General features: G+C 43.1%; 1 protein-coding gene across 1 annotated transcript in view; it reads left to right on the top strand.

The window, feature by feature from the left end:
- Positions 1–1,340: 1,340 nt before the first annotated feature.
- The window catches only part of LOC126282010 (myrosinase 1-like), a 90,813-nt gene continuing 64,991 nt past the window's right edge, over positions 1,341–27,162 (top strand). The window contains exons 1-3 of the mRNA XM_049981401.1: positions 1,341–1,549; positions 5,517–5,647; positions 26,492–26,626. Of these exons, the coding sequence (XP_049837358.1) occupies positions 1,348–1,549; positions 5,517–5,647; positions 26,492–26,626 (468 nt within the window). The 5' untranslated portion in view covers positions 1,341–1,347. The remainder of the gene's footprint in view (positions 1,550–5,516; positions 5,648–26,491; positions 26,627–27,162) is intronic.

Below are 27,162 nucleotides of genomic sequence, written 5' to 3'. Positions count from 1 at the left end.
TTCGATAATGTCACGTTCAACATATGGTCAATTACAATGTCTATTTGCTGCTCACCTGCTTCCATTTGCTTTTGTGTATGTGGATTGTTCAGCCATCGTCTAGCGTACATTCAGTTTTCCTACCCTCCCGACTCAGTTCTTGTTCACTTTCAGCAACCACTGCCATGCCATCAGTACATGCAAAAGTTTTGCAGCTATACTTGAAATGTTTTATTTCTGAAATAATAAACATTTCTCATCACATACAAAGATTTCCTTCATGGTGTTAGGTATGACTTTGAGAAAAATGGAATATTCTTAGTGCACATTTACTTCGGTCTTCTAACGTCCTCAAATTAGTAATCAGGGATAACTAGAATGGTAAGAGTCATACAAATATAAAAGTAGATGGTTTAAATGGCTCTGCGCACTATGGGACTTAACTTCTAAGGTCATCAGTCCCCTAGAATTTAGAACTACATAAACCTAACTAACCTAAGGACATCACACGCATCCATGCCCGCGGCAGGATTCGAACCTGCGACCGTAGCGGTCGCATGGTTCCAGACTGTAGTGCAGAGAAGCGCTCGGCCACCCGGGCCGGCCTATAAAAGTAGTCATTACATCTAAATCGATCCAGTACTGGTGACTAAGCTTTGAGAATGGGAAAGATCAGTCTTATAGAAGATTCGAGAATGTTATAACACTCCAGCTACAGGAAACGGTTGCTGCAAGAAAACCCCTCCATCGCATTAGTTTGCTGGCATCCTTGTTATGCAGCTGGAGCAAAGAAAACGATGCCATCCACATCTCCTTTGTCGATACCGTAAGTCAACTAGTGCAATACATGGTCAACACAGGTGGACATGTGTCGAATGGCTTGAAAGGCAAGCCATAGTTGAGAAGGGAGTGGAACAGGGTTGTAGCCTGTCTACGATGTTATTGGATCTGTACACCGAGAAAGTGCGACCATACGTCGCGGGCTGAAGATAGTTTAGCCACCAACACCAAAAACTATTTCAGACTTATCTAATACTGTATGCATCCTACAGATCTGAAGCGGGTGGTCCGCTTTCGCGACATACGAACAGCTGAGGTGAATAGGAGAAGATTCTTACATTGGTTTGTGATAAGAAAAGATGCTATCTCAAAGTTAAGAAATTTAATATATTAAGTAATTACTAGCGCTGTGACAAACTCTGTCATTAACAAACAGAAAAACCCGAATCTTGTAAACACTTGAGGCTGTCACTTGAATGTTACTAAACGATACGGCAACGATAATTACCGACATGAGATGCTGACAGTTCACTATGTAGTGTGCGACTTATAAAGGGCGTGATAGCGTTTGGTTGTAACATAGAAGTCATGTTGTCGAAACGAGCAGTGTTGCTGCTAACTGCGTGCCTGGCCTCCGTGGCAGAGGCCGCGCCGGGGGCAGCGGGAGCCGCCTCCCGCCGCCCCCGACTCCGCCTGCCGCGCGCTGACGCCGTCAACCAGTTCCCCGACGGCTTCATGCTGGGGGCGGCCACGGCCTCGTACCAGATCGAGGGCGGCTGGGACGCCGACGGTGAGTGGCGGACGCTGTACGGACAGCCAGTGAGAACGGGTGCGGGATGGAGGGGCAGGTCATGTAATTTCATTCTACCGGCCGTAACGGCTCCTTAAGAACGCTGTACGAGGGAGTTTTCCGGTTATTATCCGCACGTACTTGTAACATACCTGTTAGAGCCACCTATATGGACGTATGCAGGATGTCTCAAAGCTTTTGCGGCAAAGTGCAAAGGTGATACTGGCTTCACGACGATTATGTGGAGATAGAGAACTCATGGTCAGAAATGCCTATATTTTTGTGTCATGGACATACACTAAGTACACCACCTAACAACATAGCTCATAGTAATCGTTCAAAGAGACGACCGCCAGTCTTTGGTGTTTCTGCGAGATGTCCTGCCATAGTTCTTGGAGACCGTCCCCCTTGTTGCCAGCGAAAGGGTGTGTCTCAAAACGAATATGCATCTGAACAACACGTACCCTCATCGTTGGTTGGGAAGGGGAAGTCCTGTCCAACGACCAGTACGATCGCAGGATCTCACACATCTGTACTTTCTCCTGTGGGGTTAAGTCAAGGCGCTGGCGTATGAAGTCCCCGTAGAAACATACAAAGTGTTGTGGTTGGCAGGAAAGCCAACACCGTCATACTAGAGGAGGCCGAAAGGCACGCGATTTGGCTCACGCAGGCTGGCGTGAGGTCTGAAACAGGAAAAGGAAATTAGACTTCAGAAAAACGGACGTAGCTGGTGTAATACTTAACTTTAATCCATTAATGACGAACGTCTGTCTTGACGGTAAATGATTCACAATATCAATAGTAAATCATAATGGCGCCTTGCTAGGTCGTAGCAAATAACGTAGCTGAAGGCTATGGTAACTAACGTCTCGGCAAATGAGAGCGTATTTTGTCAGTGAACCATCGCTAGCAAAGTCGGCTGTACAACTGGGGCGAGTGCTATGAAGTCTCTCTAGACCTGCCGTGTGGCGGCGCTCGGTCTGCAATCATTGATAGTGGCGACACGCGGGTCCGACGTATACTACCGGACCTCGCCCGATTTAAAGGCTACCACCTAACAAGTGTGGTGTCTGGCGGTGACACCACATAAAGACCTGCTTGCTAGGGTCCATGTTGCTTCTCTCCTGGTGCAGCAGACACCAAGAATCTTTGAGAGAGTGCGGCAGAACTTCTTGCGCTGTTGCCATGCATGACTGAATGCACTGAGAATGGCGGTCATCACTTTGAACAATTACTGTGAGCCATGTCGTTCTTATGCGAGGTATGCGGGGTATACCTCGCATAAGAACGACGTCCATAACACAATGAAGACGCATTTCCGACCATTGGTTTCCTGCCTCTATATAATGGGATGTGGAGCCACTACCGCTCATTTCAGGTTTTATCCAAAAGGTACAGTAATCAGAGGAGAGTACCTACACACGTTCCTGGTCCGTTTGTGTATTGAGGGAAGGAAAAATTATTGTCCCTGTGCCTCTGTACGTGCCCTAATCTTATTCTTAAGACCCGTGCTAGAGATACGCCATGGAAGGGGCACAGTGTTCGCCCAGTTTACATGGGACAGAGATTCTCTACATTTACCCAGAAGGATTTCGGGAGAGCTACGTTGTATTTCTTCCAAGGATCCCAATTTGAGTTCTCTGAATATTATGTTACACTCTATTCTGGGCTAATCATACCTGTTACGGTCCTAGGAGCACACATCTGAATGACTACGATGTCTGCTACTCAATAAAAACAAGGTCACATTAGAGTTTAGTCTGTGGTTTGCTATATGAATACATTGCATTTTCCCACGACCTTTGCTACGGATCTTCCATTTTCCTAATGCTGATTTCATGTGAGTGGCTCATTTCAAATCGCTTTCTCGTATTGTCCCTAAATGACTGTAACAGTAGGTGGGAATGGTGGTTCCAGGTTGAGAGGTCTGCACAGCAACATAGCAAAAGACTTTTTTAATATCAGGATTAAAAACGAAACTCATTAAAGAGAGGACCATTCAGTTAGCCTTATAACTTTGTTACCACAATTTATCAAAACCCCAACCCACAATCGTTAAAGAAAAGCAATACAAAGAAACTTACATGAAAAGCGTAACAATTTACAAAAATTTAAACTATCACAATAGCTACTTGGTAAGACCAGAATTAACGGAATTAGCCTTGAGATGGTTGGTTCACAGCATAATCTACATTCCTTTTAAAACAATATCTTTATTAAGGGCGCAAATAAGGCTTACGGAGGCAAAAATTTGACGACATTCAAAGAATCATTTCCTACCACAGAAAACGTACAAGAATAAAAATTGACACTCTCAAACAACTTGTCTTCTTGTATTGGATAAAAATATAATCTACCATAAAAACTACTTTTACTCTTTTTTAAATTGTTACAAAATGGTGGCTGTTCAACAGTAATGTCGCAGCATTTACCTCATATCTGGTGTAGTATTAAACTATTAATGGAGTGTTCACTTTATTGGCAAAATACGTACTTCAAATTATGAATTTAGATTTTTAAACTTTTTTCACATTGTAACATATTTGAACTGCAAAGCTGTCCAACAGAATAACTTGATTATGCTTGATTCTGTGGACATACCGCAAAAATTTCAAAGCTTTATGTTATTTAGTTTTTGAGTGATAAGAGAAACGGATCCAGGAAATGTGAAGTCCGGGAAACGAGCGATGAACATTGCTGATACATTTTTCATACCTTTGTTGTACATACAATGTAGGTGTACAGAAGAGCATCAGCTTCACTCATATACAGAAAATTAAATACTTCAACATATGCAGTATTCTTTCCTGCATTTTTCTGTTACGTATTCTTCAATAAGTATGTTATAGTTTCCTCGTGGGTGCCAGACTGGGACTCGAAAATGGGATCTTTCCCTTCCGTGGACAATCGCTCAAATGGCTGGGCTATCTAAGCACCACTCACGGCCCGCCGTCATAGCTTTATTTCTGGTGGTAACTCATTTCCTGCCTTCCAAACTTCACAGAGATTCTGCATATCTGGGAAACTCGCACTCCAAGATCAAAGGATCTTACGCAGACTTCTCTGTCATAGGTTAGGAAATTGTTTCCACAACGAGTTTTCACTGTGTAGGGGAATGAGCACTGACTTAAAACATCTTGTAAGATTAAAACTATGTGCCGGACCACTATTCGGATAGGCACATTTTCTCAACTGGCTGTACTGACAAGGACGTCTCATGAGCCGCTTCAAGCTTCACTTCCGGCAGTACCTCATCGCTTATTTTCCAAACTTCACAGAAGTTCTGCTGCATACTTCGTGTAATTTGCGATCCTGTAAGAATGTATATGGTGAAGACATGACTTAGCCTCAGCTTGAGAGATTGTTTCGAAAATGATTTTTCACTCTGCACCGGAGTATGCACTGATTTGAAACTTCCTGGCAGATAAAAACGAGCACTTGATCACAAAAGACACGAAGGCTCCACGTTTGAATCACACAGTTTTGGTCTACCAGGAGGTTTCAATGCACACTCCGCTGCAGACTAAAAATTAATTCTGGAAGTGTCATCTGTTTTTGACCAGGTTATCTGGAGGTCATCCTTGGTTGTAAGGAAAATGCTGGAAATTAAAGTCACGTAGCAACTACTGCAAAATTGTGCTTTCTCTTCCCCTAAACCAGTATGTGAAGAAACCATGATTCTATAAGAACTCAAAGAGCATGTTCCGTCTTGAGGGGCGGAAAACGAGAATTATAATAAAAGCCGATTTGCCAAGACCATTGAAACACATTCATTCCACAAATTTATGTGGGTTTACGAAATTTGTTTTGGTATCTGCATTGTGTTTATGTTTCTGGTATCTCAAATTTCTTTCTTTTTGTATTGTAAAGGGACGAACCAATTATTATGCTGCTCCAACAGAGAGAGAACTTCTTGAACAGCACATGCACAAAGGACTCCATTAATCTGTCGTTTCGCCATTTACAGGCAAGGGCGAGAACATATGGGACCGTATGTTGCACGAACATCCGGAATATGCCAAGGGCGAAAACGGAGACGTTGCCTGCGATTCTTACCACAAATACGCGGAGGACGTGCAAGCAGTCAAGAATCTGAACGTGAGTATGAAAAAAGTGTCCTTATATTATTGTGTGTGCAGGACACTGTTTATGATCAGCGCTGAAAACTTTCGCCATATTATTTCGCCATCACTACTTTATCCAGCTTTGAGTGAATTAATAAGCTTTTGCTTTAGTAGGAGCTGAACGAATGAAACCTTCGTATTAAGTTCTTGGTCATGTAATCACATACGGTAAGTGGCAGTCATCTAAAACCTGTAGCCTTGTCTCACTACTTCAACGACGAAACTTAATAATTTTAAGAGTGTCGAAAATCATGTTGTAACATCATGAGCTGTTTTGAAAAATATTTGTTATTGTTGCTAATATCGGTTCTTACTAATCATTATCAGCCAATAGCTGTTCTTGGTCAAATGTTTGAGAGGACAGAAAACGGATTTTCGTACACAAACGAAGATTGGTTTATGAACAGATTGGGTGTACCAAACTGACCAGTAGTGATTGGAGTGAAGTTTCGTAGCCAAATGACAAATGGACAAATGAGGTATCAATCTGACCAGAGTGAGGTGTTCTCAAAATAAAAAAAATAAAAAAAAATTCAAAATAAAAAAAATACTATGGACGTAATCAGGATAATTAAGAAAAATCTATCACACAAATACATTTCAGTACTTCTTAAAATTCTAAGTTGAACATTGAACATCAAATCTTCGTCCGACACCTCGTGTGCTTTCTCTTATCTATATTCTCTAAATAATAATACTGTTGAATACCGATCGATTTTTAAATATATTGTGATTCATGCTTCCTGAACAAGACATGAAATAAAAAAAGACATATGTTTTGTGAAATAATTTATCTAAAAGTAGGAAATATTATATAAACATTCGACGCGCCTTTGAATGATGATCGATATCATAGCAGCAAATGACATGCTGGCTGCGAACTTAAATTTCAATGTTAGAAGCATCTAAATTTAAACAATACTAGAGGATAGGTGTCTAGTGGATGATGTAGACCATAATATCGGCTGTTGGGTCGATTTGACATATCATAATGGCTTTCTCATGTTTCTGTCATCTATGCCCGAAGTTGTAAAAAAAAGTTCAAACAAATTTTCAGTCTCAAACTTTTTCAATAGAAAATCCTTCTAACATCAGGAAAAAACATATACGTGGCGTAAGAAGTAAGGTTTTCTTTACAAATGCTGTCGAAATGGTTGTTCTTGCTGAAAGACTTTTCCCGATAAAAATATAAATATGAAAATGGGAACCGTAAATCACAGAGCAGTTCCATACGAACTGCGGATTCTACTTTGCGCTCTTTCTATGCAGCTAACATAAGAGGGCTCCAATTGATATGGTTCTTTGTTCACGATTTTCAAAATTTAAGTATTTGAATATGCAAACCAGTCACATTTTTGCTTCGATGTTCGGGTTGCTGCATGTGATTTCGAGCATTATTGAAGTCAAATTTATCTCTATCTATTTTCTTTCTTACGTTCGACAACTTATTTCACAAAACAGTTCATAGATTATTTATTCTAGATTCATGGATTAACCATTTTTATTTACAGTGTGTATGAATGCGGAAAAAAATGTGAAGAATCCAAGACACAGAATTTTAACATTCTACAGACAATCCAATATGTCAGCAATATTTTAGTATAGAGCACCCAACCTATGGACACTTATATTAAGACGTTTAACAGTAATCTTCTAGCGGTTAAAATGTCTCCAGAACATAGATACGGTGTGCTAATTTAGGATTCATATGTTTCATTTTGTAAACAATACGTAACCGTATGTATTGAACACTGTTGTCCAGTTCATAGTCTTGACTTTCTTACTGTGAGGGAATTCGTGTACGTATCCACACAGAAGTGTAATCGAAAATATTTTTGTACTTGATGATCATTAAAAGCAATAGAAACTTCAAACAATAACAAAAATTTTCAAACATGGGGATTGTCTCTGCCCTGGGTATGGGTGTTTTGTGTTGTCCTCATCATTTCATCATCATCAACATTTGTTAGAGTGACTAGATTGGGTTGTGAAAAGAAAATGGACTGTGTTAACATTGGGACGTTGTACAGGCGCTGGTGACCGCGCAGTCGAGCATCCCACAAACCAAACATCATCATCATCATCATCATCAACATCTCATCGTCTTTATCCTATGTTGTTCGACAGCAACGTGCAATAATCACTGATAGAAGACAGATGGCGACGCTAACTGTGAAGGGTATATATCGTTGTAAGTGGTAAACAATACATTCGTTGTCCTAATGCGGAAACGAGGTGAATTATATGACGTCCAGAAGGTTTTCAGACGCAATGGAAACATTTCCGAAACGTCTAAGTTCGTAAACTGTTTACGTGTCACCGTAATTAAGGAATACGGTGCATGGGAAAATGGAGCTACCCAGAAACTGCTCAGACGCGACTGTAGCGAACCGTGGACCACACTAGGGTGAGCGGCGTCTGCGAAAATGTGTACAGGCTGATGGATGTGCAACTGTTGAGCAACTGACAGGCTAGATGAAGCAAGGGGCTATCAACAGTGTCTCCTCAACGACTACCCAGTAGACGTTGTTGTGTAAGGCCATTGCAGCAGGCTCTTCCTTCTTGCACACATACTGACTACTGTTCACCAGCGACGAACGCAACTGGACGTCCACTAAGTGGCATTAGGTGGCCTTTTCTGATGAATTATGTTTTATGTGCCATCGGACATATTGCCGTCAGAGTGTATGGCGTGAAACGTCCCAAAGCAAAACCGTGCTGCAGTCGTCGAAAGCATCGAGGCTGGGAATGTTATCGTGAAATTGTCTGGGTTGTCTCGTCGTTCTTGGCTCAGTGGATCAACATAATATGCATCTACTCTTGGGGATCATGTTCATCCCTACCTGCGGTTTGTTTTTCCTCGGCATGAAGGCATCTGTCACAGAACAATCGAATATGTCACTGTGGTGTGCGTACTGTAAGACCTTTGGTACACACATCATCAGATTATTTGACTTGTCGCTCTAACGAAGTAGGCGAGTGTCAGCAATATGCCTCGTGGTCTTATCGTGGCGTGTTTGTCTTCTGCCGTTTGGTCAGACGATAGAAATGCCACTTGCACGCTTAGAGTAGCTGATTGACAGTGACCAACTTTAAACAGAACTTGATTAACTTTCACACGCATTTATTAAAATAATAAAAATCATAAACCTTACTTAACTTGATTCTGGATGCTATTTACAACTGACAATCTGAAGTTCCTTTCGTCTTGGTACGTTAATTTTTTTCTCACATATCTCTGATACTTGACAAAGTGTCTATTCATTTATCTTCATGGCTATGTGCAGGAATATGATAATCTTATTAGGCGCAGACTGAAGATTGACTATAGACTGGTACAGACAAATGTAGACTGGTACAGACTAATGGAGACTGATACAGATTGATGCAGACAAATGCAGACTGACTAATCGGAGGTTTGTGCACTCATTATAATACCTCAAGCGTCTAGGTATCACTGCGCGAGTGTGATCCGCGAGAAGAAAAGGTTCTACGTTAGCAGCAATCTCATTGGCTGCATTACATATTAATACGCGGATCGGCGGAAGCAGAACTTGGTCCGTCTCTAAGACAGCGCCATCTCGTAGTGCGGGGCGCACTCTGTTGGGAAAGTTGTGTATGCGCTGACTACGCGGAACTATGTACACAACAGTTACACAGCTCGCAGTTTGAGAATAAAGCACAGAGGAACAAAGTAAAGAGATAATGTACGTGAACATAAGCAGTAACATTCTTGGACATAGGAATTAGACGTGTTCTGCAGTCTGTAATACCTTCGCCCTGAACCGACCAGACGACATGTCATGGCACGTGACTGCACGAGACTGTTAAAACATTAGTGAGCAACCGCGATCTATGAACGCACTCGGAGATTGGTCGGATCTGTGTCAAGGCTGACAAATCTCACATTTTAGCGACATAGGTGGGACCATTAGAACGTCTAGTGGCCTGGGCCTTCAGTCACCAATATCACGCTATCAAAAGTTGTCCTTGTCATGACCCAGACGGGCAGATCCGTCATTGAATTCATAAGCTGTCTGCTGGGGGCTGAAGGCAAACAAACGGATGCCTATGTACACTATAATCTTAAATAACTAGCCAGAAGTCACCGAAAGCCTACTTGTTATTTTTATAAGGTGATTACTGTGCTTGTTACTTTTCGTAGGTGAATAGTAAGCTAATTGTTTCTCGAAGGTGAATACTGATTTGTCCTAAATTATCTTATAATTCGTTAACTGCTTCGAAGCAACAATCGTTTAATTAATGACAGCCGCAGTGGCCGAGCGGTTCTAGGCAGTTTGGAACCGCACGACCTATATGGTCGCAGGTTCGAATCCTGCCTCGGGTCTGGATGTGTGTGATGTCCTTAGGTTAGTTAGGTTTAAGTAGTTCTAAGTTCTACGGGGGGCCGCATCAAACCAGTCAGTAGACTGATGACCCAAAAAAAAAAAGTTCTACGGGACTGATGACCTCACATGTTAAGTCCCATAGTGCTCAGAGCCATTTGAACCATTTTAATAAGTAATCACATTGTACAATCTCTGTACTTCAACGTTTGTAGTTCTATGGGAGTATTTCCTTAAACTGATCCCCATCTTATCATTTGAATGGATATTCACTTTATTAACTGAACTACGTAAAATGGCGTTTGAACTTAGGGGCTGCATTTTATTGTAAAGAGTTTGTAATATCTGAATGTCCTTAAGAGAGCACTCGCGCTATACGACACAATTAAGACATTAAATGTAGCATGTGAGATGTAAATGACTACAAATAAAATGCAATAGAGAGACTGCGCTCTGAGTGCTGTTTACTAAAGGGTGAAATGAAAGTTACATGACGCTGTTGGCCGACATTCAGATGGCAGTATGCGTAGCAAAACCGGTGCGGGCGTAGTTCACCAGCTGGTAGCGTTGCACACATTTCGCATTTCGAATATAATCAGCTTTCATGACACTGAGAAGCTTATGTCCACGAGTCGCCATGGTTTTAGAAAGCATCGCTCGTGCGAGACTCAGCTTGCTCTTTTCTCACATGGTATACTACGAACAACGGATGAAGCGCAACAGGCAAATGCCATATTTCTAGATTTCCGGAAGGCTTTTGACACGGAGCTTCATTGCAGGCTGTTAACTAAGATACAAGCATACATAACAGGTTCCCAGATAAGTGGGTCGCTTGAAGACTTTTTAAGTAACAGAACACAGTATGTTGTCTTCGACGGTGAGTGTTCATCACAGACAAGTGTGTCGTGAGGAGTGCCCAGGGAAGGGTGATAGAGTCTCTTCGATGTTTGGCCATTGACGACACTTAATGGCGCTAGTCCAAATCAAGAACACGAGCCCCAAAGAAAGTTATAATGTACTCTAAAAATAACTGCTGTCACAACAAAATATTGTCCACGAAGTTTACGCCATGTATCCACAGGCATTCGTGTGACGTCATGAATTGTGACAAATCATTTTATAAACTCTGATCCTGCTGTTCCACAGATAAATGAAGTCGTTTGAATTATTCGAAAAGACACCACGTAATTGCATTTCTCAAAAATGAATTACGGGCAACTGTATGAACATGAAAATCCTCTCCTTTCGAATCTCTAATGTATTTCACTAACATCTGTAGCTGAGTAGCAAGTGTAGCCCTCTGCCGCAGTTTGTGTGAGAAGCTCTGCCTGGCGGTCTCCTTCGTTCAAAAATCTACATTTATTCAAACAATATTTGCGATTCTGGACGTTTTCCCGGCGTAATGAGTACTGCATGAAGTTTAACGTTTGCAGCCGGATGACGTAGACTTTTGGCTACGATATTTCGGCTGGCAAACAGTCAGCCGTCATCAGGAGAATGTGTTACAGCGTAGATTGCTTTATACCAAATGTTGGTGCGGGGAAGCATGCTCATTAGTTGCCTTTACATGAGCGCCCTACGCCGAATTATGCGTGCTCTTCGAATATTTCTCCATCTATGGCGCGCAGGTGTATGCGCAATGATGATTCTGCATAGGTGCCCTTTGTCGGAAAAAGGGTCTGCAGGGTTAAAAATGCAGGTGTGAAAGTATTAAAATTAACCATACAATGTTTTCTTCCTGAAGCTATAAAAAAATTACCGGGTCCCACAGTCTGTTCAGTTAAAATCCTACAGAGTTGACAAAAGGGTAGATGGATGGGAAAGTAAAACAGCCGTATTCATCTCAAGTGAATTATCCCGACATTCATTTTAATTATCGTTACCACTACCAACCAGTATAACAGCGGGAAAATAAAGAACTAACACCTAGAAGAGTTCTTGGGAATGTGAAAATTGCTACATAATACTGCAAGACGTCAACAGACGGGATGATTGAAAGCTGTATGCTCGAAGCGATAACAGGCCGGGAAATAACGCGCGCTTATCTGAACGTTTCGACGCGTTACGAGAGCGGTCGATAGTTGCACGCTTGATTCCATTCGTGAGAATGGCCCGCTGAGCTGGCGAGGTGTCCGACAGGCTTGCACGAGCCCAGTTTATGTGGTCAGTCTCTCCCGGTTTGTGGTTGTCTGACCAGAGCTACTGTAAAGCGGAAGGTTCTTTGTGATAAATTAGGGAAATTTAACAAGCAAAGTAACTAAAAAGGCATTTATTGAATGTATGGTTTTGACAGACCTATGCTGTTGTCATCGAATCTACAAAAGGATGACAGTAAAATAGTTTGCAACCGTGTTTTGCAAACCGATAAACTGTCGTGCTACATAACCTATTGAATTTAACATAAGCTCATACTCTAAAAACTTTTACCACGGTTTGACCATCAGTGCTGCAAGTCGCTTCACACTGCATAAGCGTTTTCCTTGACCATAAAGATCATTACACGTAGGGCAGCCAGGAACGTATTATTCACAAACATAAGCAAAAATAAGTTTTTATGATCGTCACTAGCTGGCAAGTGACACAGAAGCGGTGTAAATACAGTCCTGGAAATGGAAAAAAGAACACATTGACACCGGTGTGTCAGACCCACCATACTTGCTCCGGACACTGCGAGAGGGCTGTACAAGCAATGATCACACGCACGGCACAGCGGACACACCAGGAACCGCGGTGTTCGCCGTCGAATGGCGCTAGCTGCGCAGCATTTGTGCACCGCCGCCGTCAGTGTCAGCCAGTTTGCCGTGGCATACGGAGCTCCATCGCAGTCTTTAACACTGGTGGCATGCCGCGACAGCGTGGACGTGAACCGTATGTGCAGTTGACGGACTTTGAGCGAGGGCGTATAGTGGGCATGCGGGAGGGCGGGTGGACGTACCGCCGAATTGCTCAACACGTGGGGCGTGAGGTCTCCACAGTACATCGATGTTGTCGCCAGTGGTCGGCGGAAGGTGCACGTGCCCGTCGACCTGGGACCGGACCGCAGCGACGCACGGATGCACGCCAAGACCGTAGGATCCTACGCAGTGCAGTAGGGGACCGCACCGCCACTTCCCAGCAAATTAGGGACACTGTTGCTCCTGGGGTATCGGCGAGGACCACTCGCAACCGTCTCCATGAAGCTGGGCTACGGTCCCGCACACCGTTAGGCCGTCTTCCGCTCACGCCCCAACATCGTGCAGCCCACCTCCAGTGGTGTCGCGACAGGCGTGAATGGAGGGACGAATGGAGACGTGTCGTCTTCAGCGATGAGAGTCCCTTCTGCCTTGGTGCCAATGATGGTCGTATGCGTGTTTGGCGCCGTGCAGGTGAGCGCCACAGTCAGGACTGCATACGACCGAGGCACACAGGGCCAACACCCGGCGTCATGGTGTGGGGAGCGATCTCCTACACTGGCCGTACACCTCTGGTGATCGTCGAGGGGACACTGAATAGTGCACGGTATATCCAAACCGTCATCGAACCCATCGTTCTACCATTCCTAGACCGGCAAGGGAACTTGCTGTTCCAACAGGACAATGCACGTCCGCATGTATCCCGTGCCACCCAACGTGCTCTAGAAGGTGTAAGTCAACTACCCTGGCCAGCAAGATCTCCGGATCTGTCCCCCATTGAGGATGTTTGGGACTGGATGAAGCGTCGTCTCACGTGGTCTGCACGTCCAGCACGAACGCTGGTCCAACTGAGGCGCCAGGTGGAAATGGCATGGCAAGCCGTTCCACAGGACTACATCCAGCATCTCTACTATCGTCTCCACGGGAGAATAGCAGCCTGCATTGCTGCGAAAGGTGGATATACACTGTACTAGTGCCGACATTGTGCATGCTCTGTTGCCTGTGTCTATGTGCCTGTGGTTCTGTCAGTGTGATCATGTGATGTATCTGACCCCAGGAATGTGTCAATAAAGTTTCCCCTTCCTGGGACAATGAATTCACAGTGTTCTTATTTCAATTTCCAGGAGTGTACAACGACAACCATGTACGTACACTAAGTCTCGCTAGATTGGTTGACTGGATTATTGTGTTGCATGTAGCATAAAACCTTGACACCTAATTTCTTGTAATTTGTATTACATCATAAAGGTCCCATTTTTATTTACATTATGTCCGCCCCGATAGCTGAGTGGTCAGCGTGATGGATTGCCGTCCTACGGGCCCAGGTTCCATTCTCGGCTGGGTCGGGGTTTTTTTCGCTCATGGACTGGGTGTTGAGCTGTCTTCATCATTCCATCCCCATCCTGCTCCTAGCGGGGCCTCCCGGCCAATGACGCCAAACGTTCATTTCCATTTCCATTTACATTATTATCCAATCAAACTAGGAAAGATATAGAAATTGTACTTATAATCTCTGTATTTGCATAGATGGCTACTCCACGTCCCTGGAGAAGGATAAGTGTTATATCCCGCGACGTCCGGAAGTGTGGCCAAGTTCCTGTAGCAGTGCGATATCGACGTACGATGCTTATATCACCCCATGCAGTAGATGAATTTTCACGTGCCCCTCCATGGAGGGAAACTCCATCAGCGGAGAGTGAAGAGGGGCGAAGCAGCGGCGAGTCTCGCCATACGCCACCTGACGGCTTTATTGTCGTCGCAATTAGGTCCCCGTCTGCAGTAACTGCAGTAAGACATTTCCTGGGCAGATGTGGACTCTGACCACAATCTATTGGTTATGAACCGTAGATTAAAAATGAAGAAACTACAAAAAGGTGGGAATTTAAGGAGATGGGACCTAGATAAACTGACTAAACCAGAGGTTGTAGAGAGCTCCAGGGAGAGCATAAGAGAATCATTGACAGGAATGAGGGAAAGAAATACAGTAGAAGAAGAAGAGGTAGCTCTGAGGGATGAAGTAGTGAAGGCAGCAGACGATCAAGTAGGTAAAAAGACGAGGGCTGGTGGAAATCCTTGGGTAACGGAAGAAATATTGAATTTAATGGATGAAAGGAGAAAATATAAAAATGCAGTAAATGAAGCAGGCAAAAAGGAGTACAAACGTCTTAAAAATGAGATCGACAGGAAGTGCAAAACTGCTAAGCAGGGATGGCTAGAGGAATATGTAAGGATGTAGAGGCTTATCTCACTAGGGGTAAGACAGATACTGCCTACAGAAAAATCAAAGAGACCTTTGGAGAAAAGAGAGCCACTTGTATGAATATCAAGAGCTCAGATGGAAACACAGTTCTAAGCAAAAAAGGGAAAGCAGAAAGGTGCAAGGAGTATATAGAGGGTCTATACAAGGGCGAAATACTTTTATGGAAATGGAAGAGGATGTAGATGAAGATGAAATGAGAGATACGATACTGCGTGAAGAGTTTGACAAAGCGCTGAAAGACCTGAGTCGAAACAAGGCTCCGGGAGTAAACAACATTCCATTAGAACTACTGACAGCCTTGAGAGAGCCAGTCATGACAAAATTCTACCATCTGGTGAGCAGGATGTATGAGGCAGGCGAAATACCCTCACACCTCAAGAACGATATAATAATTCCAATCACAAAAAAAGCTGGTGTTGACAAATGTGAAAATTACTGAACTATCACTGTAATAATTCACAGCTGCAAAATACTAAAGCGAATTCTATATAGACGAATGGAAAAACTGGTAGAAGTCGACCTCGGGGATGATCAGTTTGAATTTCGTATAAATGTTGGAACACGTGAGGCAGTACTGACCTTACGCCTTATCTTAAAAGAAAGATTAAGGAAAGGCAAACCTACGTTTCTAGCATTTGTAGACTTAGAGAAAGCTTTTGACAATGTTGACTGGAATACTCTCTTCAAATTCTAAAGGTGGCAGGGGTAAAATACGGGGACCGAAAGGCTATTTACACATTGTACAGAAGCCAGATGGCAGTTATAAGAGTCGATGGACACGAAAGAGAGGCAGTGGTTGGGAAGGGAGTGAGACAGGGTTGTAGCCTCTCCCCGATGTTATTCAATCTGTATATTGAGCAAGCAGTAAAGGAAACAAAAGAAAAATTTGGAGTAGGTATTAGAGTCCGTGGAGACGAAGTAAAAACTTTGAGGTTCGCCGATGACATGGTAATTCTGTCAGAGACAGCAAATGACTTGGAAGAGCAGTTGAACGGAGTGGACAGTGTCTTGAAAGGAGGGTATAAGATGAACATCAACAAAAGCAAAAGGAGGATAATGGAATGTAGTCGAATTAAATCGGGTGATGCTGAGGGAATTAGATTAGGATACTACTTGGGGAGCAAAATAACTGATGATGGTCGAAATAGAGAGGATATAAAATGTAGACTAGCAATGCAAAGAAAGCGTTTCTGAAGAAGAGAAATTTGTTAACATGGAGTCTAGATATGTCAGGAAGTCGTTTCTGACAGTATTTGTATGGAGTGTAGCCATGTATGGAAGTGAAACATGGTCGATAAATAATTTGGACAAGAAGAGAATAGAAGCTTTCGAAATGTGGTGCTACAGAAGAATGCTGAAGATTAGATGGGTAGATCACATAACTAATGACGAAGTATTGAATAGAATTGGGGAGAAGAGGAGTTTGTGGCACAACTTGACAAAAAGGAGCGACCGGTTAGTAGGACATGTTCTGAGGCGTCAAGGGATCACAAATTTAGCATTGGAGGGCAGCGTGGAGGGCAAAAATCATAGAGGGAGACCAAGAGATGAATACACTGAACAGATTCAGAAGGATATAGGTTGCAGTAAGTACTAGGAGATGAAGAGGCTTGCACAGGATAGAGTAGCATTGAGAGCTGCATCAAACCAGTCTCAGGACTGAAGACCACAACAACCACATCTGCAGTAACTCAGTCCCCAGAGTGTGGTTCGAGTCATCGTCGACATCGTCACTTACGCCATCAACGGTGCTGTCGGTGAAAGCGTTCTGAGGTTCCTCCTTGTTCGTAAGAGAGGAGAACGTCTCGGTGGCAGTCATAATGGTGGAGTCCGTTGGTTCAGGGGCACGTAGGCGAGCAGGCACAGTAGGTACCGGCACAGCCAGAGCCGACGTTGCATTGTCGTCGCTCTTGACGTCGCGCAGATTCTCTGAGTCCTCGTCGTATCGGACGGCCTCTGGAGTCTCAGGGGACGTTCGTTGTGTCGGTCCGAGGCCGTACGTCGACTCTTCTTGCCTCTTTTGGGTGAAAATTGTTTGCATGTCCGTCCCAGAAGACGGTATTGGTAGAAGGCCGTCGCAGGGAATATAAGTGAAGGTCGTACATATCATCGACCGGGATGGGATCATAAGTCGTCGCCATTGGTAGTGGCGCAGGAGTAGGGTCAAATTGTGAAAGTGACCAGTCGACCGCGGCGGTATCCGTAGAAACTCAAAAGGTCATCGGTAAGTGATCTTTGGTCGAGTGTAGTTGTTGCAGAAGGTGACTCGTAGTGTGGGTTTTCGGAAATGGTAGGTCATGGTTGTAGTACACGTAAGCGACGGCCGCTGAAAGTAAACATCAGCGAGGGCGCGCGCTCCGCAAGCGGTAAAAATATAACGTCCGCACTGCACAGCTGCTTAATCCGGACGGCCAGCTGAACTACCCGAGAATGACTGATGACCCGTCCTCGTAGCCTTTCTTCGGGAAGAACCTCGTCCCCTACCTTCCATGCTTCATAGACTTTCTCCTGCAAATCTTGCGGATTTCCCACTCCCGGAAGAATGGATACTGCCGAGACATCGCTTATCCATCGCAGAGACCCCGATTTCGAGTCTCCGTCTGCCAAACAGTTTTAATCTAAGTTTCAGATCTTTGCCAGATCCGAATCGGGGTGTATTACGCATGTATACTGACCCCTCGGAATGACATCTTGCCACTGTTAACTAGATCTTGCGTCCTATTACAGCTATGTATGGCAGCTACACGAAACGGAATTACTATGGGGGAGACACTTGCTTCTACGTGGCGTCACAGAATCTCTGTGTAAAGCTATACATACATTTAGAAAAACGGATGGTAGGAAAACTTTATATCAATATACGTTCTCTTCTTTCAGAAAACAAATGCTGCTTGCTTTGAGTTTTATCATTTTGAGACTACTGGCAGGACAAAAATCATTTTTTTGCTGTCCTACTTTTCCAATCTTGGGTGGGCCTTTTCATATACATTTACATACTTCATGTTCATGGCTCTGAGCACACTGGGACTTAACACCTGTGATCATCAGTCCCCTAGAACTTAGAACTACTTAAACCTAAGTAAGGACATCACACACATCCATGCCCGAGGCAGGATTCTAACCTGCGACCGTAGCGGTCACTTGGTTCCAGACTGACGCGCCTGGAACAGCACGGCCATGTTTCATTCTTTGTCTGCATCTACTATTTTCCACCTCCACTGCCCATTCCGTCATCGAGGTTAGTGTTGGCACAAGGGTGCCCATACGACAATTTTAGGTGGGAGGGGGGGGGGTAGACCTGGGGGGCCAGTCACATTAATGTGTCCACCTTCTATGTTCGACGTCAGGCGGCAGCACTAGTAGAAGTAAATAAAGCGTGGCAGGCAGTTGCGCAAAACAGTGCAATATATGTCGCAATGTGAGGCGTATTTGACACACAAAGGGGCACAAATATTAGGCTTCGGGCCGTGGCTGGAAGCATTTCCGTAAGTACTACGTCTGTAAACTGTTCCCGTGCTGCCGTGGTTAAAGTATACTCCGCATGGTAAATCGCGCAATCCGAAACCGGCGCGAGGCCACAATGGTGGACCTCGGGCCATAGGGGTGAACGACGCAAACAAATTTGCAACTGTTGGGAAACTGACCTCTGAGATGAACCAACAGTGTCTCCCCAAGGACCGTTCAGCAAACGTTGCTGCATATGGGATCCCGCAGTACGTGCCAGCTTCACGCTCCCTCGCCGACTGTTGTACATTGGCGACGAAGGATGGAATTTGCAACAGGTGGCCTTTTCAGATGAATCACGTTTTATGCTCAATCGGGCCCATGGTCCTTGTCATGTACGACGTGAAACATCCGAGAGCAAACGTCTGAAAGCAGGCACCCCATGCGTTATCGTCTGGGACACATTCCCGCGGCACGTCCACGTTGATCTCGTCATTCTGGAAGGCACAGTGCATCAACACAAGAAATACGCATCTATCTTTATAGACCATGTCCATTCCTACACGCAGTTTGCGGAGCTGGCCATGGCACTGGAGTCGGCATGGCAGCACATGGACGGTTCTCGATCTTCCACCATAACCGAGTCCATCGACATGAGGTAGCAAATATGAGGTAGCCAAGAACGTGGCAGTGTGGGTTATCCTATGCCAAGATTGCTTGGTAGCTACAACAGGAAAAAACAATTAATTAGCAGGAGTACAAGATAAGAAAGTATTTATTACTTAACTTTGTTGTAGTCCATGGTCGGTTGGTTGACAGTTATAGAAGACGCAACTAGATTAAGCGTCTGTAGGATGACATAATATACAAATCTTGCAGCGACGAATTAATCTCTAGCTGGCCACTGTGGCCGAGCGGTTCTAGGCGCTTTAGTCTGGAACCGTGCTACTGCTACTGTCGATGGTTCGAATCTTGCCTCGAGCATGGATTTGTGTGATGTCCTTAGGTTAGCTAGGTTTAACCCTAGGACGCCCTAGCATTTTTTTGTAACTTGGATGTCTAAGGGGGGGAGGGGGTTCGGCGAGCCCACAGGTATTAAATAAGTTAACTGACGAAAAATTACAACTTTCAAAATGGTTTGTGTATTTTAACTAAGGCATGGGTTTATAAATGTTGTTAATTGTTATAAATATAGGATTGAGTGAATAAAAAATTGACATATTACAACACAAAATACAGGTGTGTTCATATACAATAAACTACTCTGAGTTCTCAGCTTCAAGGCAAGAGACACACTTCACAATTTTTTTCTGAATGTGTGTTACACACATGTTTATGACACTGTCCACAATATGTTTTGGTTTACTTAGATGGTTGTACTTGTGCTTCCTTGTTTTAGATTCTCATACTGAAATATGGCACCGACCTTTCCGTGCAGGGGGCTGACGTGCTTCTGTTGTCACTCCTTTGATTTTCTTTTGTAGAATAGCCTTCATTGATTGAACAATTTGGTTACATAACCCTCTTGTATTGGCACTTCTTTCTTCTACCTGCAATTTCACTAGTTCCAACCCAGCTTGTAGAAGATAAAGTTTCCATTTGTTGTGTTTCTTTTCAGTCCATCTTGGATGTTGCTGGATGAATATGGTGGTTGCAATGATAGCACAAATGTCGATGAGAGAGTAGAATACAGAGAGAGGCCATCTCTTTGTTCCCCTCTTGCAGGTGTATATAAGCACCATTTGATCAATGGAATCAATTCCACCTTTAGTGGAATTATAATATGCATTTATCTCGGTTTTATTCTTCCCTCCTCTAACAGTGCCTTTATCTTGGTGCATTGTTGACAACATCAGTAAGTTTTTACTTGGTTTCGTTTTTGCTATGTAGAACACCAAAGTTACTGGAGGTCTACCTGTTGATGGGTCTGTGGAAAATTGATGAATATAGCTCTCGATTTGACGTGTTCTTCATTATGTCTGGAATATGCTTCCTGTTTGACTGGAGAGTTCCTACTATAGTAACTTCGTAGTCTTGGTGTAACTCTTCCGCCAAATCCACCGTTGTGTAGTATCGGTCTAGAGTAATATTTCGACCAGTATTTTTGACAGGTGATTCCAGACGTTTGATGACAGCTGCTGAACCCCGTTCTTCTTTCGACTAATTCTGAAAATTACCTGCATAGGATTTCATATTCAAGACGTATCTGTCAACTGCATCGGACATCATGCGTATAAGGATGCCATACTTGCCCGGTTTTTCCTTCATAAATACTTTGAATGGGCAGTTCCCTCTAAACCAGCTGAGCATCTCATAAATGGTGAGGTGGACCCCTGGTTTATACAATAGTGAAAACCTATCATTCACTTTGTTGCAAACATCATGGATTGCTGTGAACTTGTGTGCTTCCCTGCGTAGCTAGCGGGTACTTTTGTCATCAAATATTATGATTGCAATACGTTCCTTGAAACGTTCTCTTGCCATAATACCCTTGTAAACTGGCCGACCCATTAGGTCTGACCGAAGATCGTGTACACTGACAGAAGTGTCCTTATTTGCTCCCATAAGTATCAGGATTCCTATAAAGGCATACAATTCTTTCTCATCAGTCAAAGTAACATTTCACCTAACTGCCTCTTCATTTGAATGTTTTACTGTAACATCCTGATGTCAGGCGTAAGAAGTAACTTCAAGGCTTCTCCAGGCGAATGGTAAACACCAGCTGGAGTTACTCCTGCCTGCTCTCTTACTATATTAGCAACAGACCTCCGAGGAATTGTAGGTTGTGTGGTTACGTACCTTCTTCCAGACTTGGCCACAATAACATCCTGATGGTCACTGCCTGAAGCTGCGCTATCTTCTCTAACATCCACATCACTTTCCCGATCTGAATCATACTCCATAACACCATCCTCATATTCGCTTTCACTCCCTGAGTCAGAATCTCCATGTAATATTGCATTCAGAACTCTTTCTAAAGATGGAGTCACATATTCTTTTAGTCATTTCTAAGTCTGAGTGTGAACAGTAGGGAAGTGCACTAACTCACTGCAAGTTTACAAGATAAATAACAGCTGACTTGCTCTGAAAGTAAACCGATTGTTGTGAACATCAAGAATACCAACCAACAAGAAACTAACTTGCATTGTTGTAGAGATGAGAAATACGAAATGCTACAAAGGGAAATTTTCTATAGCATGGAAGCCTAGGGAGAAGGGGGGGGGGGGGGGGGTTTGAAGGACCCATAATAAGTTTATTTATTTTTTCTTCCAAAGCAGAGGAATTTTCTATAAAATATATTGACACTAACGTTTCATAAAGTAGGCAACAAACAATAACTGAAAGGGAATAGGCATATGTAGTATGAAAGTTACTTGGGCAAAAGCAGGGGACATAAAAATACTGTGGGCTCAACGACCCCCCCCCCCTCCTTAGGCGTCCTGGGGTGTAGTTCTATGTCTAGGAGACTGATGACTTCAGAGTTAAGTGCCATAGTGCTTAGAGCCATTCGAACCATTCGAATTAGTCTCTTGTAATCTTGAATGTCGAATCGGGTAAATTTGAAGAAGAGAACTGGGCTACAAAGACTCGAGGGCAGCAATGACTGAGCTGCAGACGATGACTAACATCGGCGCTGGCTGACCACTAAGCGCGTCTACGAACTGTAGACTAGCACAATTACACTACACTCCTGCTACACACGAAGTGGCCTAGCGTCGCCTCGCGGCGAGCGTAATTAGTGCGACTGGCTGTGCCCTCTTTGGCTAGCACAGACGTTCTTCTGTTCCGTTTATCGAGAGAATCGCATCCGGCGGATCGATCTCTCCGGCGGCGGTGTGGTCGTATGACTGACGACATCACACACATCTCTGTCGTTACCTTGCATAACCACATTTACTCTTTTCCCGAACGTCTCGCAGAGGTCCGTGTCGCAAAATATGGTTATTCTGGCGTTTAACAAGTGGTCACGTTAATGTGACCGGGCACTGTATTTTGGAAAACGTTAGCGACTTGTAAGTAGCCATAAAAATGTTCCCTTTGCGACTCTGTTAAAAATCTGAGTAATACCGGCTTTAAAATCATTATCTTGACAGAAAATCACTTGACTATATTATATTTTTTTCTTCTCCTCCTCAGAGCTAGACGGAGAGAGAAGAGACTCCCCCCTTTTGTATCCTTGTTCCTGCATACCGGGACCTACTTACCTATACGGTCTTCTCGTAAGAGTTTACAATAAACTTCTTTTCTCACGTATCACGAGATACTTTTTCATGCTCCAATCGGTGCGAAATGGACTGGAAACCACAATGAAAATAAAAAACATATCAACATGTACAACATTTATCTTCACTTTCTAGCTAACATACTTCGTACCTAGTCGCCGCTCCGACTTAGACATTTGTCCTAGTGTGGTACCAACTTTGCAATAACCCCTCTTAGAATGGAGCCTCCTGTACTTTCTTCCAATTCCCTGCGCTGCTCTGGAGCTTGTTCTCTGAGCCAAAATTCTGTCCTCCTAGCCAGTCGTTCATGTGAACCAAAAAATTAAACTCAGAGGGACTCAAGTCCAGGATGTATGGTTGGTGATCAAACACCTCCCATCGAAAACGCTGCACAAGTGTCTTCGTTGGACCTGCAGTGTGCAGCTGAGCATTGCCCCTGAAGAAAGACACACGTGTTAAGTTTTGTGAGCTGCATGGGAAAGACAGAGTTCGGCATGAAGAGACAGAATGATAGTACTTGCTGGGAGATTCTGCTATCTAACTGTCTTTAACTGCTCGCTGTGCGCTCGGAACTGGAATGTGCGACGTGATGCGATCTATGGGTATGTCAGAGACATTGCACTGCACATGTCCACAAAGCTTCATCGGATTTTCACTTGTGAATTTCGCGACTGTAAAGAGCTTGAAAAAAAATTGCTTTTGTGTTTTTAGTTATTCATTATCAATTACTTTTGTTAACAGCCTTCGGTAATAACAAATTTTTCTTCTACGCATTCACGGTTATTCACGTTTCACTACCATACAGTACTTGCTTCCAGACATACATTTCCATATTGCTGTTTACTACCAGTTGAGATCTTTTAAAAAACAAAATTTCTCTTGCCTGTTTCAATCCACTTCTGATATTTTCCTTGCTTTTCGTTTACGATGTAGTATTGCTTCCTAGATAAGAGAATTCATCTACCTGTTCCACTACTAATCAGGCTGTAACTTGTATAACTGCACATATGTTTATATGTAGTACCTACTTGTTCCACTACTAATCAGGCTGTAACTTGTATAATTGCACATATGTTTATATGTAGTACCTACTTGTTCCACTACTAATCAGGCTGTAACTTGTATAATTGCACATATGTTTATATGTAGTACCCACTTGTTCCACTACTAATCAGGCTGTAACTTGTATAATTGCACATATGTTTATATGTGCTACCTTAGTAAGTACGCACATCAGTGCGTTGGTTCTTTTACCTCTGCTTCGAACAGTCTTCCCACAAATGTAGCTGCATCACTACATGGACTACCACTGTCAGGATAGACTATTGTTGTGCGCCAACGCATTCAAACTTCAGCCTCTGACCTTCTGCCCAGACGAAAATAAACATTAATGGCCTAGTCTTGGTACGTGTGATTGGAGGTCCTACCCCACTTAAAAGCATACGAACTGTATTAACTGTAATCATCAATCTTCAAATGACCTAAATACTGATGAAATGTTGTTAAATACATCATCGTCAGTCACCAACAGAAATATTTTGACTCATACCCATTCACCCTGTGTAAGATGTATGAAAAAGGGCTTTTCAACTTTGGAAACACATTTTGATTTATTTCTTTAACCTACATGGATTCTGGGTCAGTTTATAGAAAAACACATCGACTTTTTACCAAATTCCTAAACAAGTTAAAAGTGAATTCCGTTGATTATGTGTCACACATCCCATCTGATATCGATTTTTTTACCAAACTCGCTACAGCTTTTCGGGTATAACTTTTGCAATTGTGAAATAGATTCTAACTCCGAGTTCTGACAGAGAAGCTGGTAAGGTTGGAACAAACAATGTAACGCTAACGATTCCCCAAAAGAAAACGTCAGGAGGTGTCAAGACCAGTAAATGTAGGGACCATGCAATTGGCACACCTCTGTCCATCTACATACGTGGAAAATGGACGTTTAGGATATCGCAGGTGCCTTACCAAACTGTCAAACCCTGATCTACCTTCCTTCAGGATGGAGAAGATGACACCTAGTCTGCATGTCTTATGAATAAATTTGGACGAATTTTCAAAGCGCTAAAGTGCTTTTTGATACATGATATATTTTCTATTTTAGTTGTTCACATGCACCCATCCCAGCAGCTGAGCTCGTTACACAGCTCGGTTGCGGGACAGGGTTTGAGGGAGAGGGAGGATAGATCCCTTGGAGTAACGAGGGGGGGTCCATATGCCAGCTAGCATTTAGGCGATTTTCCACATGCACCAGGCTGTTAAAAAGTACCACCAGTTACACGAATCTCAGAAACATAACATTTCACCAAGCTATGTGCAGTAGTGGTATACCAAGTACCTGAGGCATATCGGAGAGGAAGAAAAAAACTAAGAATTCGTGACTCCCTTCCTTGAGGTGTCAGAGATCATAGGAAAGCTGCCATCAAGATATGTCCGATGTTTTATAGTTACACAGATGATGAAGGTAATTAGAACTGAGAGGATACTGGTACTGTTCTACGGGTTTTGAGAGAGGCCTTCACTCGTTTCGTATCTCGTTTTAAAGAGTGGGTTGACATTTCATTTCTCTACAGAAATAGCTACTTCGTCTTTGTACTAAGCGAAAATTACACTCTCTATTGGCATGTAGATATAGGCTTTCCAAAGTTGAATAATGAAAATTCTGGGTTAGTTACTTTGCAAGGGACACTGGCGTTTGCCTTTCTCAACCCAGCAAAATTCGCGCTTCGTCTCTAAAGATATTTTTGGTGGTGGTACAGTAAGTAACAATTTTCCTGAAACTTCGTTGCAGATGAAACCCTGTCCCGGACCGAGAATCGAACCTGGGACCGTTTCCTTTCGCGGGCAAGTACTCTACTTCCCCTGGCAAATCTAAACTGTGTACATGACCGAGTTTCGAATTCTAAACCTTTGTCTTTTCCGGGAAAATGCTCTAGATCTCCGAGGCGGTAGGTAAGCCATGTCTCTGCAACAAGTTTTCCTCCAGGAGCACTACTACTGCAAGTTCCGTACGAGACCGTCTGTGAAGTTTAGAAGCTAGGAGATGAGGTACTGGCGGAAGTAAAGCTGTGAGCATGGATCAATGAGTCATGCTTGCGAAGCACTGTCGGTAGAGAACTTGCGAACGAAAAGCAAAGGTTCCGAATTCGAATCTCCATCTGGCACACAGTTTTGATCGTCCAGGAAATTTCAAAACGTCGAACACTTCAATTCAGAGTGAAAATTTCGTTCTGAAACAAACATCTTTTCTTTCTAAGTCGATCTTTGTTAGTCAGCACCAGTTGCTGTGGTTCTACAGAATATCAGCGAACAATGCATATTTTCTTAGGACCCAATAACCTGGTAACAATATAGCTTTCTGTGATTTAGCTAAGTTACAGTTTCCGACCGTTTTCAGACATGGTAGAACTCCCAGAAATGGGACGCAGAATGTCCTTATGAATTGTATTTTGAAGGAAAATATATAATTATATTCATACGTCAATGAGTAAAAATATTAAGGAGCAGTGGAATTTGAAATTATATATGTATAAAAAAATAATAAACGTAATTAATTTTTAAGTTGTACTTCACAGTATTTACGAATATAAGTGACTAATGCTAGCTTCCACGAAGCTACTATTCGCACAATTTTTGTTCCAGGCAAATGTGTATCGTTTCTCTATTTCCTGGGCTCGAATTTTACCAAACGGAGATACAGATGTAATCAACCAGGCAGGTCTGGACTACTACAACAATCTCATCAATCTGCTGCTGGAAAATGGGGTCCAGCCACTGGTGAGTAGTCCAGTTTCAAGACAGCAATAATACCGGTTAGTAATTAGTTGTCATACATATTATGTGCACTTTCTACCTGCTAGACATCCGTTACCTCTGCGATTAGAAATGAACATTTTCGTACCGTAATTATTATGCTGTTACAAAATATACCCATGCGAGTGCTGCTCCAGTGTCACCATCGGGCTGTGAAGTTACAAATTCCCGTGCGATGAGCTACACAACTGAATATTCCTTCAGACTTTTCTTGAGTAATAAATAGCTGATTTTTAATATTTCTGTACCAGAGAGTCCAGGTATTCTTAAAATAACATTGACAATAGTTTCAAGAAATCAACATTAAAAACGTTATTTTACGCGAGTTCAAGAAAATTAAGAACGTTGTATATTCAATCAAATCCTCCTCCGTCACGTTGAATTTTTGTAGCAAAGCAAACAATCGTAGTGGGAGCCTTACGTACCATTTACCAACAATTCTGGACCAAGATGGTTGATAGTCTTTTAATTATTTACATTATTCTTGGATGTTGCAGCAC

Source organism: Schistocerca gregaria, chromosome 7 (genome assembly GCF_023897955.1).
Source record: "Schistocerca gregaria isolate iqSchGreg1 chromosome 7, iqSchGreg1.2, whole genome shotgun sequence".
NCBI lineage: Eukaryota > Metazoa > Arthropoda > Insecta > Orthoptera > Acrididae > Schistocerca > Schistocerca gregaria.
The sequence above is the reverse complement of the archived record's forward strand: the minus strand, read 5'-3'. Positions and strand labels throughout refer to the sequence as shown.